Source organism: Callorhinchus milii, unplaced genomic scaffold (genome assembly GCF_018977255.1).
Source record: "Callorhinchus milii isolate IMCB2004 unplaced genomic scaffold, IMCB_Cmil_1.0 Scaffold15, whole genome shotgun sequence".
NCBI classification, from domain to species: domain Eukaryota; kingdom Metazoa; phylum Chordata; class Chondrichthyes; order Chimaeriformes; family Callorhinchidae; genus Callorhinchus; species Callorhinchus milii.
Genome location: NW_024704756.1, coordinates 3,259,056 through 3,274,325, shown reverse-complemented (window position 1 = coordinate 3,274,325; position 15,270 = coordinate 3,259,056). Strand labels below are relative to the sequence as shown.

Here is a 15,270-nt window from a genome sequence, read left to right as displayed (position 1 = left end):
GTTTGGAAAATGATACTGCTCTTAGGTGGAGTTTGCACGTATCAGTCCATCTAATTGTTATCGGGTACACTGCGTTCATGGTCTTGCTCCTCCCTACCTTTGCCACCTCCTAACCCCCTAGCCATCCTGCCCGCTCCCTCCGCTCAGCGGGCTCCGGCCTGCTTCACGTCCCCCGCCTCGCCCATCCCACCATTGGCGGGCGAGCCTTCTGCCACTCTGCCCCCATCGTCTGGAACTCCATCCAGCAGTCCCTCCGCCTCGTGAAAATCCCTTGCAATGCAAAATTGCCTTAGCATGAGTACTCCTCTTACACACCCATTGCACATTCTTTTCTGATTACTACCCACACTTGAACACTCGTTCTAGTGTGAATACTCCTCTCACTGCAATTGTGTTTTTTGTTTCAGATTTCCAGCCGTCGCAATTCCGTACAATATCCTTCTCTCGGTGCAGTGTCAGTGATGTTACCTGGACTTTTTTTGTGCACCTCATATTTTTACAACGTCCTATTTTCTTTGTTTCTTTGCCAAGAGAATGCTATGGCACTGGAGCTCTCCCAGCATTCATAAGCAGACAAAGGGTGAGACACATTCTTTGTCTTACAATTTTTCCCCTAACGTATCTCGGGGAATGTGGCAGAATACCTCGCCCAATTCCCAGCAACAATCCCACATTGGGCAGCGAATCGAAAATCGCTATTTTCCACTTTAGGATCACGCTCTCAAGCTTGTGGGGCTTTGCTGATTATTTCCGTGCTTCGCGGTTCGCTTTTTTTGCTTGTTTTGATTCATTTTCCAGTGAGCGAAAGCGAGATAACTCATTGAAGGACAGAGCTGTCACCAAGTGACAGCTATGAAATGTGAAGGGTTGCCCGGGAGACTTGTAAGGCATAATGTAAGTAAAATGCAAGAACCAGGCAGCATTTAATGTAGGATTCACTGAATACATAAGATCCTTTGGAGCGGAAAACACTATGCGGGCCTCAGTGGTTAAATGGTCAGTGCATGCAACACAAAGTTACAAATTTTACACCTACAGCAGCCAAATTGATTCAGAATGGAATTCGTTCAAAAAGTAAGGCAAAAGTCAGGGAGCAAGACATTAGACAGAGAGAAAATACAGCTGCACAAGCGTCAGAGGGTCTCTGAAGTTATTCATAGTTCTTAGCCAATTTGGCAGTGCTTTAATAGTCTTATGGTTCAACACATTCACTGGAATCAGCGAGATCTTCACAGTTCCTTGTCAGACATTGGGCCAATGCAGATTGCGACAAGTCTGGCTGGAAGTACTAACAACTGTTTAATTGATGGTTTGGCTTGATGTTTCTCTCTCTCAATAGGGCAATAAGTGGTGGAGCGAGCCAGAATCAAAAGGATGAGGGTCAGGAACTGGACTGCAAGGTCCTTAGAGGAGAAGATGGTTGCTTCTTCTGCATGCCTTGCAATGAGCTGATGTAAGAGACTTTACACGCTATATGATGGAAAGAGGTGAGTTCAGGTAGGGAATGTCTACTTCTCAACGGGAGTGTTTTCCTATAGTTTTAACTTGCTTTGGTTTGGGTCAGAAATTAAAAAAGAAAAACAGTAGTTCAGGACGAGCTGTACTTATTGCTGAAACGTGAGCTGCTCCGATCCAGGCAGTGTTTGTGGCCATTCGCTTTCCACTTGACAGCGTACGCTTTCTCGTCTGTCGGTGTCAAGTCCAGGACGGGTTGCTGGCACCAGCAGCATAAGCAGGACTGAGGAGGGCACACAAAGGGGCGTCAGAGGAAAGCGACGACAACGACAACTTGTGTTTATATAGCGCCCTTCACGCAGGGTAGGGTCCCAGAGGGCTTCGCAGTGGGGGAGTCTGACAATGAGATAAGGGGAGAAGGGGGTGGTGGGGGGTGGGGGGGAGGTGACCGTAAGCACAACTTGTGTAAGCTCACCACGCACAGATAGCGCAAGATGCACACCACAAGAAAAGGTCATTTTACAACAACAACAAAAGATTGCGTGTATACAGAGAGCACCTTTCACGTCAGGAGTACGTCCTCTCCCACCGTTTTCATTTTGTTTCCACAAACGGCTTTTCCTCCAGCCCCCGCACTGTCTCGTGTGGTGTCCCTCAGGGCTCTCTCCTCGGTCCCCTCCTCTTCACCTTCTATATGCTCCCCCTCGGTGACATCATCCGCAGACATGGGGTTAACTTCCACATGTATGCGGATGACACCCAACTCTACCTTTCCTCCTCTACCCTCAACTCCACGACCACCGATGTCCTGACAGCTGTCTGTCCAACATCGAGTCCTGGACGAGAGACAACTTTCTTCAGCTCAACGTGTGCAAAACTGAGGCCCTCCTGATTGGCTCACGTCAGCGCCTCCGCACCTCAGGCGCTGACAGCGTCAGCATCCAAGGCTGCACTCTCCACCTCTCAAAGCCGTCAGGAACCTCGGCGTTCTGTTCGACCCTGAGCTGTCCTTTCTTCCTCATATCCGCGCCACAACTGGCACCGCCTTCCATCACCTCCGGAACATCGCCAGACTACGGCACTACCTCACCCCTCACGCTGCTGAAACTCTGGTCCATGCCTTTATCACCTCAAGGCTGGACTATGGGAACTCTCTCCTCGTCGGCCTTCCCGGCACCTCCTTCCACAAGCTGCAGGTCATTCGGAACTCTGCAGCTCGTGTACTGTCCCGCACCAGGCTTCGCGACCACATCACTCCCACCCTCGCTCGCCTCCACTGGCTCCCCATCCCCCAGAGGATCGAATTCAAGATCCTCATCCTCACCTACATGGCCATTCACGGCCTTGTTCCCTCCTACCTCTCCGACCTACTATCCCCCTACTTACCTGCCCGTACCCTCCGTTCCTCTGACTCCGGTCTGCTCCACATCCCCCGCCCCAACCGCCCTACCATCGGTGCCCGGGCCTTCAGCCTCTCAGCCCCGAGGCTCTGGAACTCCATCCCCCGGTGCCTTCGCCGCTTCCTCCCTTTCCTCCTTCAAGGTCGGTCTCAAGACCTTTCTCTTTGACCGTGCCTTCAGCTCCCCTCTTGACTCTCTACCCCCTCCTCGCTCCCTCCCTTCCCTCCCCTCACCCTGACCACTTCCCCCCTGCTCAGGTCCTGACCCAACTGTCCAGCACCTTGGGACGCCCTCCCGACGTGAAAGGCGGTCTATAAAAGGAATCTTCTTGTTGTTGTTGTTGTCCCAAGGCACTGGACAATGAGAGGTTTGCACTCGAGCTGCAGGTTGGGATCAGAGAGGGATGGAGTGCACAGGGGTTGAGGAGGAAAGATGACCAAAGGCACGGTCGAAAAGGAAGGTCTTGAGACGGGCCTTGAAGGAGGTGAGGGAGGGGGCGAGGCAGAGGGACTCCGGGATGGAGTTCCAGAGCCATTTAGCCTAATCCTTTCAGAGCTGTGCAAAATTCACCCAATCATTGACTTCACCCCATGCATTTTATCTTGTCTTTTGTCAATCAGAAACGGTGCAGCTCACTTTTTTTGCTTTTCCCTGACTTTACTTGCTTTTGAAGGTAGAGCAGCCAAAGCTAAAGTAACCAAGTTCTGTGTTAAACTCCTACCTTGAAACAGTTCTTGAATTTCTGACTGATAAAGTACAGCGCTACCGGATTTATGCACGAGTTGAGAGACGCCATGTTAATCCCAATATAGTCCAGAACCAGAAGGAAACTAAGAGAAGACAGAAGCACAGAGTTAATAGTAATAACACCATCGAGACGTTTCAAAAAGCTTCACAGGATTTCACTGCGAAGCTTACAAAAGAACTAATTTAGGTTGCACAATAAGTATTACCCATTGTAGCCAAGTTAAGATAACATCTAAACATCAGCATATGCGCAGCAGTAAAGGGAGTTTTTACCATTTGGTTTCTACCCGCTTTGAAATGGTTGAGAATAAACACAAATTACTATTGTGATAGGCCACTCCTTGCACTCCACCATTGGTGGCCGAGTTTTCATCCACATGTCCCTGTCCTCTGAAACTCTCTTAATAAGAGAGTGAATAAGAGGGATAATGATAATAATCCTTGCATTTGATATAGCGACTTATCATGTCGTTGAGATGTCTCAATGCATTTCACAGGATATCCTGTAAAGTGGATTGACTGTATTTCATGGGTGAAGTTCCAGCGCCACCTCACCTTGCTATCAATCTCTGTCTTCCCACTATCAGCAAGAAATCTCTTATTTCTTATTGCTTATTTTCCTTGCTCTAGAGTACACCAAGTATTTTGCGACATTGTTTTACATGAAAGGTGCTGTAGAAATGCAAGTTACTACTGGAGTACTATTTGATAACGAACTTGAACTATTACCCAAGCAATCAGGAAAATGGGCTACGTGATGTGATAACTTTCACAGGTAATATTCCACCACATGTTTCATTTCAGTTTCACGATCCAGATATTTCCAGTTTTGTCAGGNAAAAAATAAAATTAAGTGATGACTAGGTAACACATCTGTAGAGTCAAGTTGCCTTAACATAAATGCGCCAAGTTTCACCTGAGCAGCTCGCATCTGTTTGGATCTTTCTCATCGTAAATGGTTTTCTTCAAGATCCTACTTAAATGCAAAGGGAGCCAGCACAGGGCAAAGATAACCACCAGGCAGAAAACTGTTTTTGCCACCTCACGTCGCTGAGGGAAAGAAAAGATGCACATAAGTATTTCTCCATAGCTGTTCATTAGTGGGTAAAAGGTACCACAGGAAATGCAAAGAATTATAATAATCTTTGCATTTCATATCATAGAATCATAGACTTTTACAGCACAGAAGGAGGCCATTCGGCCTATCATGTCTGTGCCGGCTCTTTGAAAAGAGCTATCCAAATCAATCCCACTCCCCCGATCTCTCCCCATAGCCCTGCAAACTTGTCCTCCCCAAATATTCACCTACTTCTCTCTTAAAAGTTGTTATTGAATCGGCCTCCACCAGCCTTTTAGGCAATGCATTCCAAATCCAAACAACTCGTTGTGTGAAAAAATTTCTCCTCACCTCCCCTCTGTTTCTTTTAACAGCTATTTTAAATTGGTGTCCTCGGATTACCGACCCACCCGCCAGTGGAAATAGTTTCTCCTTGTTCATCCTATCAAATCCCCTCATAATTTTGAAAACTTCTATCAAATATCCTCTCAACCTTCTCTGCTCTAAGGAGAATAATCCTAGCTTCTCTAGCCTCTCCTGATTTAGCACCTTATCGTGTTGCTGAGACGTCTCAAACTACTGTATGTTGTGGGCAAAAAGCGGCAGCCAATTGCCCACAGCAGGGTCCCAAATCAGTCATCAATTGAGTAGCCAATTTTTGGGGGATTGTTACCCCCAGAAAGTGATCCATCAATCGACAAACAACCGGGTTACTACTTACTGCTAGGTGAACAGAGGTGTGAAATAAGGAAACTTGACTAAGGATTTGCCATGCCCAGGAATCAAGCCTGAGTCCTCTCGCTTGCGAGGCGAGTGCGCTAACCACTGCAGATCTCCTCACCCCTCACCTGCTTTATGTGATCGTTGAGAGCGATCTGCATCCCGTTCCTCCTGCTCAGCATCTCACACGTCATGAGGGTGTAGAAAACAGCTGTGCAGGCCAGAGGCAGACAGAAGTAAAACCCAAGCAACCACCAATCTTTCACATTCTTGTAGTGCTGCAAGAGAAAAGATTTGAAACCATGAGTGCGAGCTTTAAGAACAAAAGAATTGCTAGACAAAAGAAGACCAAGGTCCATTCCAGTTCACCTTACACCATCCTGGCAGTCGCTTGTACATGTCATGTCCCAAACTATGTATTTTGTAGGAAAGATATTATTTCCTAATTTGTTCTCACAAGAACAAAGCTTTAACACAGCACTGGACAAGGATCCTTTATAAATATTAAATAGATCATGTTTGCATCAAATAAACATTGGTTTGTGATTTCCAAACTTCATGAAAATATCATTTTGTCCCAGTCATTTTAAAAACCTGATCGCTTGTAAGGTTTAAATGTGTATCATTCAATGTGACACAGTCGGTCCTTCAGATGAGACGTTAAACCGAATTCCCGTCTGCCTGTTCAAGTGTCCGTTAATGATCCCATGCCGCGATTCGAAAAGAGAAGGAAGTTTCCTGGCCAACAATCTCCCAAATAAAATTGATCACTCACTCCATTGCTGTTTGTGGAACATGACTGTGAGCAAATGTACTGCTGCATTTACCTACAAATACGCAGTCACTCCTTTTCACAGTAAATTTTGTGAAGTGCTTTGAGACGTCCTTCCGATGTGATAGGATGTTGTACCAAATGCAACAATTATTACTATTATTATTATTAAGAAACTTACTTCCATGAATACTGATGTCTGGGATGGATGAAGCAGACACACTCTCAGTTCTTCACCCCGATATTTCACTGAGAGCATATTGAACGCTACAGCTTCTGGAACAGCTAAAACAATTGAGATTAGCCAAATGGCTGTCACCTCTACTGCTTTCCTCAAAGGAATCCCAATCCCCTGGATTCTGCTCCATGAGGCCACTGCTCGGTATCTGCAAACCAAGAGAAGGCAACAAGGTCATCATGTCAATGCATTTTATTTGGTGATGTGCACATGCTCAACTCACTACCCTTGACAGTAAATATCTGTGAAATACTTTGAGACATTAGGCCTGTATCAAATATAAGGATTATCACTTGTGGGACACTGCTGTGCGCAATTGTCTGCTGTTTCGCCCACAAAATATACAGTCAATTCACTTTACAGTAAATTCTGTGAAGAGCTTTGAAACGTCTAGAAGATGTGAGACTCGCTATATCAAATGTAATTATTATTATTATCACAGTGTACTCTGTGAAGATCTTTGAGATGTCTCGCAACAAAATGATAAGGTGCTGTATCAAATGCAAGGATTATTATTATCAATGGCCTTCATTGAATGTAGGAGGCTATTGAATAATAATAGTATACCTTACATTTGATATAGCGCCTTATGACGTTCTCAAGATGGCAACACCAGGATTGCTATTTATTTCAGTAATACATTGCTGAATTGGTAGCACAATTAGGATAAAAGACCTTTGAACTTCTGAATCCATTACAGATAGAATTAAAGGTACCTGTCAATGCTCAGAGCACACAGACTGAGGACAGTGATACCAACAGATGCCTTCTGGATGAATGGCACAATCTTACACACTTCAACCCCGAAAGGCCAGTCTTCAGCCAGTAACTGTTTAAAGGAAACAGAAAAAGAAAGTTGAATTCATTAAAATATTAGAAACCCCACGCTAATAACAGATGAGAATATGGAGTAAAGTTTGCAACATTTGACAGTGTGTTGCGTGTGATAGTTATTGAGGTCTGTGGTCCTCCAGGACACTGCTGATGATGGACAAGCCAGCCTGGAACATGAGCACAAGTTGGAGCAACAGCCCAGTCACTGGGACCTTGGATTCATGGACATTGGCTTCTGTTAATCCTGCAAGTCAAAGCCCTGTCGGGTAGGATGGCCCCAGTTGGATAAGCAACTGGAAGCTTGGCAGTTTTTGCAGTGTTCAGATGGTTAAGGCTCTTGGCATCCTGCAGCTAAATTCTCTGGGATAAGATAATCGGTATATTCCTCTGGTGAGAGAGAGAGAGAGTGTTCATTTAATTCCAGACAAAAGTGAAATTTTCATGCATAAGTGGAACTCTCAGTTTGGTATGGAGAGTTAAGCACAGCAATTGGTTTCCACATGTGTCAGATACGCAGCGGACGATAAAACAAATTAGTTTATGCTGCATTTAGAAGGAGGAATCTAACTGAAACTTACATTACAAATGCTGATATTCATTTTTTTTGGGGGGGTGGGTAGGGGGTGAGCAGCCAGGTGTCTGACACATGCAGAAACCGATCACTATACTTAAGCTTATCCAAACTAGAGTTTCACATATGTTTGCTACCTAGACATGGAAAATTCCCTGTGTCTGGAATGGAATGTGCACTCTCTCCCTGGAGGGATGCACCCTGTTTATCTAATTCTGAAGAGATTATGTGCAAGTTGTCAAGAACCAAGACTTGGAGACCCTAGAGTGTGTGTTAGGCTACTACTAGTGCTTAACCTGCTAAAGCCACATTGCTTGCCATTGGGAGTGTTGCTTGGCAAGCTTTCTGCTGCTTGTCCAAAATGGACAACTTTGACTTGAAGAATTAACAGGAGTTGAATGGGAACAATTCCTGAATTCCTGCCCCGAGTGATCAATCTACCCTCCAAGTCTTGTTGGTGAGCCAAGCAAATTGGTCTGCCATCAGCAGTGATTTGGAGTACTGTAGCTCAAGAACAGACCATCGCAAAGGGTCACTAAGCCTCCAGGTACAGCCAGCTGAGTTCCGAGGAGACCATGCTTACTCCACTCCCAAGGAAGATAGTCACTAGCTGGTCATAATTAACATTGTGGGGGGTCAAATGATAAAATGCATTGTATAGTTTGATGGAGAGAATGCTGGCATTTCCAATGAGAATCCTTGTCTCTTCTCAAATAGCTTGACTGACTCAAGCAGGGAATTGTTCTTAGGAACGCATTTATTGAATTCCTGCAACAATAGTGTGTTCCTATTCTGTTTGGCAACTGTTAGCCTATATTTTGTGCTGGTTTAGTGTCTCTGTCCTTCCCGGGTTCAGGTGAAACAGATAACAGCCTCTCAGCGCAGCTTTGGCTGTTTAACAGTAGATGGGAGATTAGCTCAGTATGCCGCTGTCATGCAGATTTATTGTTAGCATTGCTTTTGATGTTCAGCAATAAAGTTTGATGTCAGTATTGAACAGGACGGGAGAATAGTGAATACAGCCAACTGCATGCATATGGAAGCATTTATCTCCAATGTACCAAATCCCTTCTCGTTTTTCCAAGTTTACGGAATAGCAGCTTGTTTCCCACGTGCTCCTGTTACACAGATATCCAGTGAACCAAGTCCTTCATACGGAATTCAATATCCCATTAACACATATAATTGTTATGTTCGTAACCCTGAACATGGCTAATCTTATGCCCAGGAGCAGCTTCTGGTGAGAGATCCAGTTGTGTTTAATAAAGTTCACTTTAAATTCAGATGTAGCCCGAACCGGTGTTTGAGCTGAGATACAAGTGCTATAACAACCCATACTTAACAGTGATCCATTGTCATAAATAATCGTTCCTCAATAAGTCACCCCTATGTCGGGGCTTTGCACTCACACGCCAGGATGGCATTCCAATGCAACGCTTCTGCATTGTCAGAGGTGCCATCCTTCAGATTAGATGCCAAACCAAGTTCCCGTCTGCCTGTTCAGGTGAAACTTAAAAGATCCCGTGGCATTGTTTGAAAAGAGAAGGGAGTTTCTCCTGAGGTCCTAGTGAAACAATCCTCCGGGTAAAATTGATCATTCATTTCATGGCCGTTTGTAGGATATTGGCGTGTGCAAGTTGGCAGCCTCATTCACCTATGAATCCACTACATTATGTGTACAAGTTGTGAGTATATTTTCGAGGCATTATAGGCCCTATGTCAGATGCAGAAAATTAGTATCAAATGATTTATAAATGACAAAGGAATATGTAGGAGTATTCTCAGCGCTTTGGGATGTCTTCCCGATGTGAAAGGCGCTCTATAAATGTAATTTTGTTGTTGTTGTTGATGTAACAGGAATTGGATAACCATTTGAGCAGCAAAAACAACAAAGGATGCGGGGAAGAGAGCTGAAAAAAGATGTTAATAACAAAATATCGAATTTGGGAAAATGGGAAAGAGTGTCACAGACACGATAAGCCAAAGGACCCCCTTCTGTGTGGAAAATTTCAATGTTTCTATATGGTTTATAGTCAGGGGAGGTGGGTGGAGGTAGACACTCGACTGGAAGGCTCCACTCACTCCCAATCACTGAACGGATCGACTTCAAAATCCTCTCACTCGTTTTCAAATCACTTCATTCCCTGGCACCTTCCTACCTATCCGACTTGCTTACCCCCCCCCCCCCCCACCACCACCCACTGCCTCCAGTTTGGCCTGCTCCAGCCTCCTGTTTGTCCCTCCTGCCCTCCATTCCACCATCGGTGGCCGTGCCTTCAGCCACTACACCCCGAAACTCTGGAACTCTCCCTCAATCCCTCCTCCTTGCTCCCTCTATCCCCACCTTCAAATCCCACCTTTTTGATCACGCTTACGGTCACCTCCCTCTCCCCCTGGCTCATTGTCAGACTCTGTGAAGCACTCCGTGATGCTACCCTACTTGAGGCACATTATATAAATGTAAGTTGTTGTTGTTGGAAGTCTCAAAGTTCAAATTCCTTAGCCATTTATTCTCTTGAGGATAACAAAGTGCCCTGCTTGCTATTTAGTCCACTATTTGTCTGTCTGTTAAGGATAACTTGACAGTATATAATTTGTTCAAGGAGTAGGTTCAGTGGATTGGCCCAAGGCAAGACCCTAATCATACACGTTCTGCTTGTGTGCAATCCTTCTAATGTTCTAATGTGGTGAAAATTCACATCATACTGGAGTCTGAAACCCAGACAGTTGAATCGAGACTCTTTATTTGAGTAATCTAGAAGTACGTCACTTTGCCTTGTGGGAATTCCCTCTGACGCAGTCTACTTTCTGAGCAAAGTTCCCACAAGTCTACGTGACATGTGTGATGTCCTTCTATTATTCATAAATGCCTTTTATTCACCAATGTCTCTACCACCTGTTTCAGCTGTTTACACTCTCAGTTCCATTGTATTTTGACTGATGGGATTTTTCTACATATTTCAGGCACACATAAATAATGTTTTGAGGCCAATTGGTAATTCATATGGGCTAATCCGTTTGCATTTCCCAATACTGTATTGGTGGTATTGTGGCTTGAGTTTCTCTGTGGCATGTTCTCTTTCCATTCCCATCTCGTACATTTTTGTTGCTAATCTCTGTTCTTGTTTATGCCAAGCCACAAAAATAACACTTCACCCCAGACCCCTAATACCTTTCTCCATTTGTCCCTTTCTCCATTTGTCCCCCTCCCTTGCATCCTTCAAGGCCCATCTCAAGACCTTCCTTTTCGGCAGTGCCTTCAGTCATCTTCCCTCCTCCACCCCCACTTTGCTCTCCACCCTTCCTCTCTGATCCCAACGTGCCGCTCAGTGGAAATCCCTCACTGTCCAGCACCTTGGGATGTCCTCCTGATGTGAAAGCCGTTATATAAAAGCAAATTGTTGTTGTGTTCTTTCACCTTCCCAATAATGCTTGATGCTTGCTCTTCCTGCAGTAGAGTTTAGTGCTTTTTACTCAATGTACAATTAGAACCATAGACATGTCCTGTACAGTAGGAAGCCATTCGGACATTTTATCACGACTCTCTGCTCCTACAAGAACTCACCCATCCTAATCCAAATTCCCTTTTCTTTCCCAACATCCTCTAATGCCCTTCCTTTGCATGTTCTCGTCCAATTCTTTTTTTAAACATCCCTTTAGTTATACCTTGTTGGGATGTCATCCCGACGTAAAAGGGGCTCCACAAATGTAATTTTGTTTTGTATTGTTGCTGCTTCTATAGAGCCAAATTCATTATCCCATAGACCTTAGTTCTTTCCGAATACAATTTGCCTGTTATTGATCTATCCACAGTCTGGTTTGCCCCAAACCTGATCTTGCCCATCTGTGACTAATACCCTCCTGAATTAGGAAAGTGGAGTGCTTCCCTCCAAGGAGAGAGTGTGCATTCCATTCCAGACACAGGGACAGTTCCATGTGTCAGTGGCGTACACATATGGAACTCTCGGTTTGGTATGGATACCCTGAAGCATGATGATGGGTTTCAGCATGTGTCGTTCCCCAGCAGAACAAAAAACATTAATCTGCTGCTTGTAGCTTTCCCATTATAACCTCATTTTACTCGTTAATAGATTTCAGTTTCCCTGTACTTCCTGGCTTTCCATCTCCATCTCTTGTGTCCCCTGTAGAACCTGTTCCCACCCTACAATAGAGTCTGGTTCCCTATTCCCAACGGACCTTGCTCAATATTGCTTCACCCAACCCTCTTTTTCTGCAAAGAAGCTGATCACCGCTCCTCCATGAAGTCTGAACCAGGTCCCCAATCAACTATTTTCATTCATCCCATAAAGCTTGTTTTCCCCACCGCCCCATATCTGCCATACCTTATAGACGTTAATTGGGATGTCAATGAGGATGTAGAGCAGGTCTCCCAGGGCAAGGCTGGCAATCAGGACATTGGGTCCATTCCTCATACATTTGTTCTTGTAGATTATTCGGAGCAGTGTAGAGTTCCCAATGATTCCCACCACAAAGATCATGCAGGAGACCACAGTGTTGACATATTTGAAGGCATGACGAATTTCTGTCTGCTTGACACACATAGGAGGAGGGGGTGCTACTGGCCCAAGGGGTTGAGGTGGGGGGATGACAGTATTCTGATACGCAACGACATAAGGCACCATGACTTTGGATTTCGTTGGATTTGGAGTTGGGATTCTGTTTGATTTTAGATTCGGTGTCATAAAGTCTCCAGTGGAAGTATCTTTGGAGGATGCATTTTGTTCGTGAGTTGTGTGAACGTGATAACTCAGAAGAACAGCAACGAACACGACAGTGTTCATGCCAGCCATTTGGCAACGATAACAGGTCAAAATCTCAACAGCGTCCGGTTCTCTTAAAAATTGGCAACGATCAAGTATGCTCTCCAGCAAATAACTAGATGAACAAAAGCACAAACAAAATCAGATGTCACCTCAAAATCCGAATGTAAATATTGTGTAAGGATATACCATGATTTGCTTATTTGTTTCGTTTATTTGTTACTGTTATTAAAGCGAGGTTCAAGCAACCAGCTGTGCATAACAGTAAAAGCCTAAGCACTCCACAATGAATTAACAAATTATTTTTTATGTTTACAATTAGCTGCAGTACAAAATCAGTACAAAACCGTGCAGCACGGAATGCAGCAATCCAACTTCTGAAACCACATCCTGAGGTGGGGAACTTGGGACAGCGTTACTAAGAGTTTCTCTCTCCCGCTGTCCTGCCAACAATCCCCCCGATAAAGTTGTCCATTCATTTCAGGGCTGTTTGCTGGACAATTTGCAGTACACAAATTGGCTGTCGCAATTGATTGCCTATAAAATAAACCGTCACTACACTTTGCTGTAAATTCTATGAAGCGTTTTCGGACACTCACCCAATATGAAAGGCACTGTATCAAATACAGGATGAATATCCATAGCCCCTGAGGACCTGCATTCCTGTAGTTTCAGACACAATTTGATATGCAAACCATCTTAAATTGGCCCTGACTGTACTGTATAGATAGGGCTTTCATCTTTTTTAAATAACGTTTTAATAAAGAGTTTAGAATGTAAAGTAATGGTCATGCTCTCGGCAAGGAAAGAATCAGTCATTATTTAAAAAAGGGTTATCAGGATTGTGCTACAGGGTATCTAGCATAACAACAGAGCGAAGGATTGAAATATTAATATTGAATTATATCATATTATATTATTAAATATTGTTGCCTGTAGCAAAAGTTTGAGAGGCACAAAACGGCAGATCTTTGAATGTATTGTCCTCTCCTGATGGTTTATACATGTTTCTAAGTGGTAGAGGTTAGTTATGCCCTTTCATGAGGTTTCTGTCATCTCTTCATTACAATCCTCTCATTTGACACAATCTCTGACTGTTTGAAATGACAGCTTCTGCAATCTGTCTTGGACTTTGCAATAACATATATATAATAATAATATTAATCCTTGCATTTGATATAGTGCTTTATCACATCGTTGAGTCATCTCAAAGCGCCTCACAGAATATATTGTAAAGAGGAGTGACTGTTATTTTGTGGGCGAAATGCTGCAGCCAATTGCGCACAACAGGGTCCCATAGACAATCATGCATTGAGTATAACAGTTTAAGACCCATATTCTGCCAGATTTATTTTTGATGGTTTGTTGGACTCGTGACCCAATCATGAGATGAATTTCATAACAAACAAAACAACTAATCGGATTGATTGAAAAGTTTGCTGAGATTCCAAGTCACATGTCCCAAGTATACAAATTCAGATGAGCGTGACTGACAAACACAACTCTTTATTCTAATCCTCAGCACAAGTTTTTAATGCTGGTTTCAATATTTCTCTTTGACAGCTCGTATTTGGCTAACGTTCGCAATATCAGATAAAATAACTAGTGTTCCCTTGAACTTTTTGCTTTAAGTCCTGACAGAAATATTATTGTATTACTAAAAATTGATTTATGATATCCTCATCATCATTATTATTTCTCTATCTGTCTTTCTTTTTATCTTTCTGTCTCTGTCTCTTTCCTTTTTTCCTTCCTTCCTTTTCAAGATATAAGTTAACAAACAGTTCTTTACCTTTTTATTCCTGTTTAAGACGAGAAAGTCCACAGTAGGAAAGACTTGCTGCTATGTCACAGATTCCAGCAGCTTCACTTTGCACCATAACAGTTGCAGCAGAAGTTCTGATTTAAGCTCCAAATTCTCACCAAGCTGGGAATAGTGGTTAGGGGGTGAACCCAGTGCCTTCCCCTTTCCGTCTTTTCTCTCTGACCCTTGGCTGTGTCTAAGATGGGACAGTGAGAGGCAGAGGATGTTTTATAGACTTCAGTCCCTCTGTGTTTGAGAGCTGAAAGCACTGGCACCAATAGCTACACAATACTGAGAGCGTGTCTCAAAGAGGGCGGCTCTACACAGCAGATGGCTTCAGCCCAGACACCTCCAGCCAATGCACTCAAGACAGCCTTCCATCGCTTAGCTACAAAGAACAACCTACATTTCAATCAAACGATTCTTCAGCACTCAGTATGTTTTGAAAAGCACGTACGCAGCAAACGGCAGGGTGTTCACAAAGTCCTGCTGCACCCCTCATGTTTTTTTTTTTCTTTCAATTTCTTTCACTGCACTGACCAACAAGTGAAACATGTGGAAGAATGAATGATAATTGTATTTAGAAGTACTTCATTCTATTCAGTACAACTGTTTAAAGTTTTTAGAAGTCCAGAGGATCGGTATATTTGTTAGGTCAGGGTATCAAGGGATACGGGGCAAGTGCGGGTAATTGGAGTTGAGGTACAGATCGGCCATTATCTTATAGAATGGTGGAACAACAACAACAAAATTACATTTATAGAGCGCCATTCATGTCGGGAGGGCTGAACAGTCAGGTGTTGGGGCCCGAGCATGGGGGAGGGATGGTGTAGGGGTGAGGGAAGGCAGAGAGGTGGGAGGGAGACCAAAGGCCCGGTCGAAGAGAAGGGT

At 44.1% G+C, this 15,270-nt stretch overlaps 1 protein-coding gene across 1 annotated transcript; it reads right to left on the bottom strand.

The window, feature by feature from the left end:
* Positions 1–895: 895 nt before the first annotated feature.
* LOC103177276 (endothelin receptor type B-like) lies at positions 896–14,689 on the bottom strand. Its single transcript, XM_007891374.2, has 8 exons — positions 14,368–14,689; positions 12,138–12,690; positions 7,106–7,218; positions 6,333–6,537; positions 5,508–5,657; positions 4,519–4,652; positions 3,577–3,685; positions 896–1,738 (listed from the first exon to the last, which is right to left on the bottom strand). The coding sequence occupies exons 2-8, from the start codon at positions 12,603–12,605 to the stop codon at positions 1,589–1,591; spliced, it is 1,329 nt and encodes a 442-aa protein (XP_007889565.1). The 5' UTR covers positions 12,606–12,690; positions 14,368–14,689; the 3' UTR covers positions 896–1,588.
* Positions 14,690–15,270: the final 581 nt, after the last annotated feature.

Coding starts and splice junctions, on each gene's coding strand:
- LOC103177276 (XM_007891374.2), bottom strand. CDS start 12,605: ATGGCTGGCATGAACACTGTCGTGTTCGTTGCTGTTCTTCTGAGTTAT. Junction 4,653..5,507: donor TCAACGATCACATAAAGCAG/GTGAGGGGTGAG, acceptor TCTTTCCCTCAG/CGACGTGAGGTGGCAAAAAC. Junction 1,739..3,576: donor AATTCAAGAACTGTTTCAAG/GTAGGAGTTTAA, acceptor TGCCCTCCTCAG/TCCTGCTTATGCTGCTGGTG.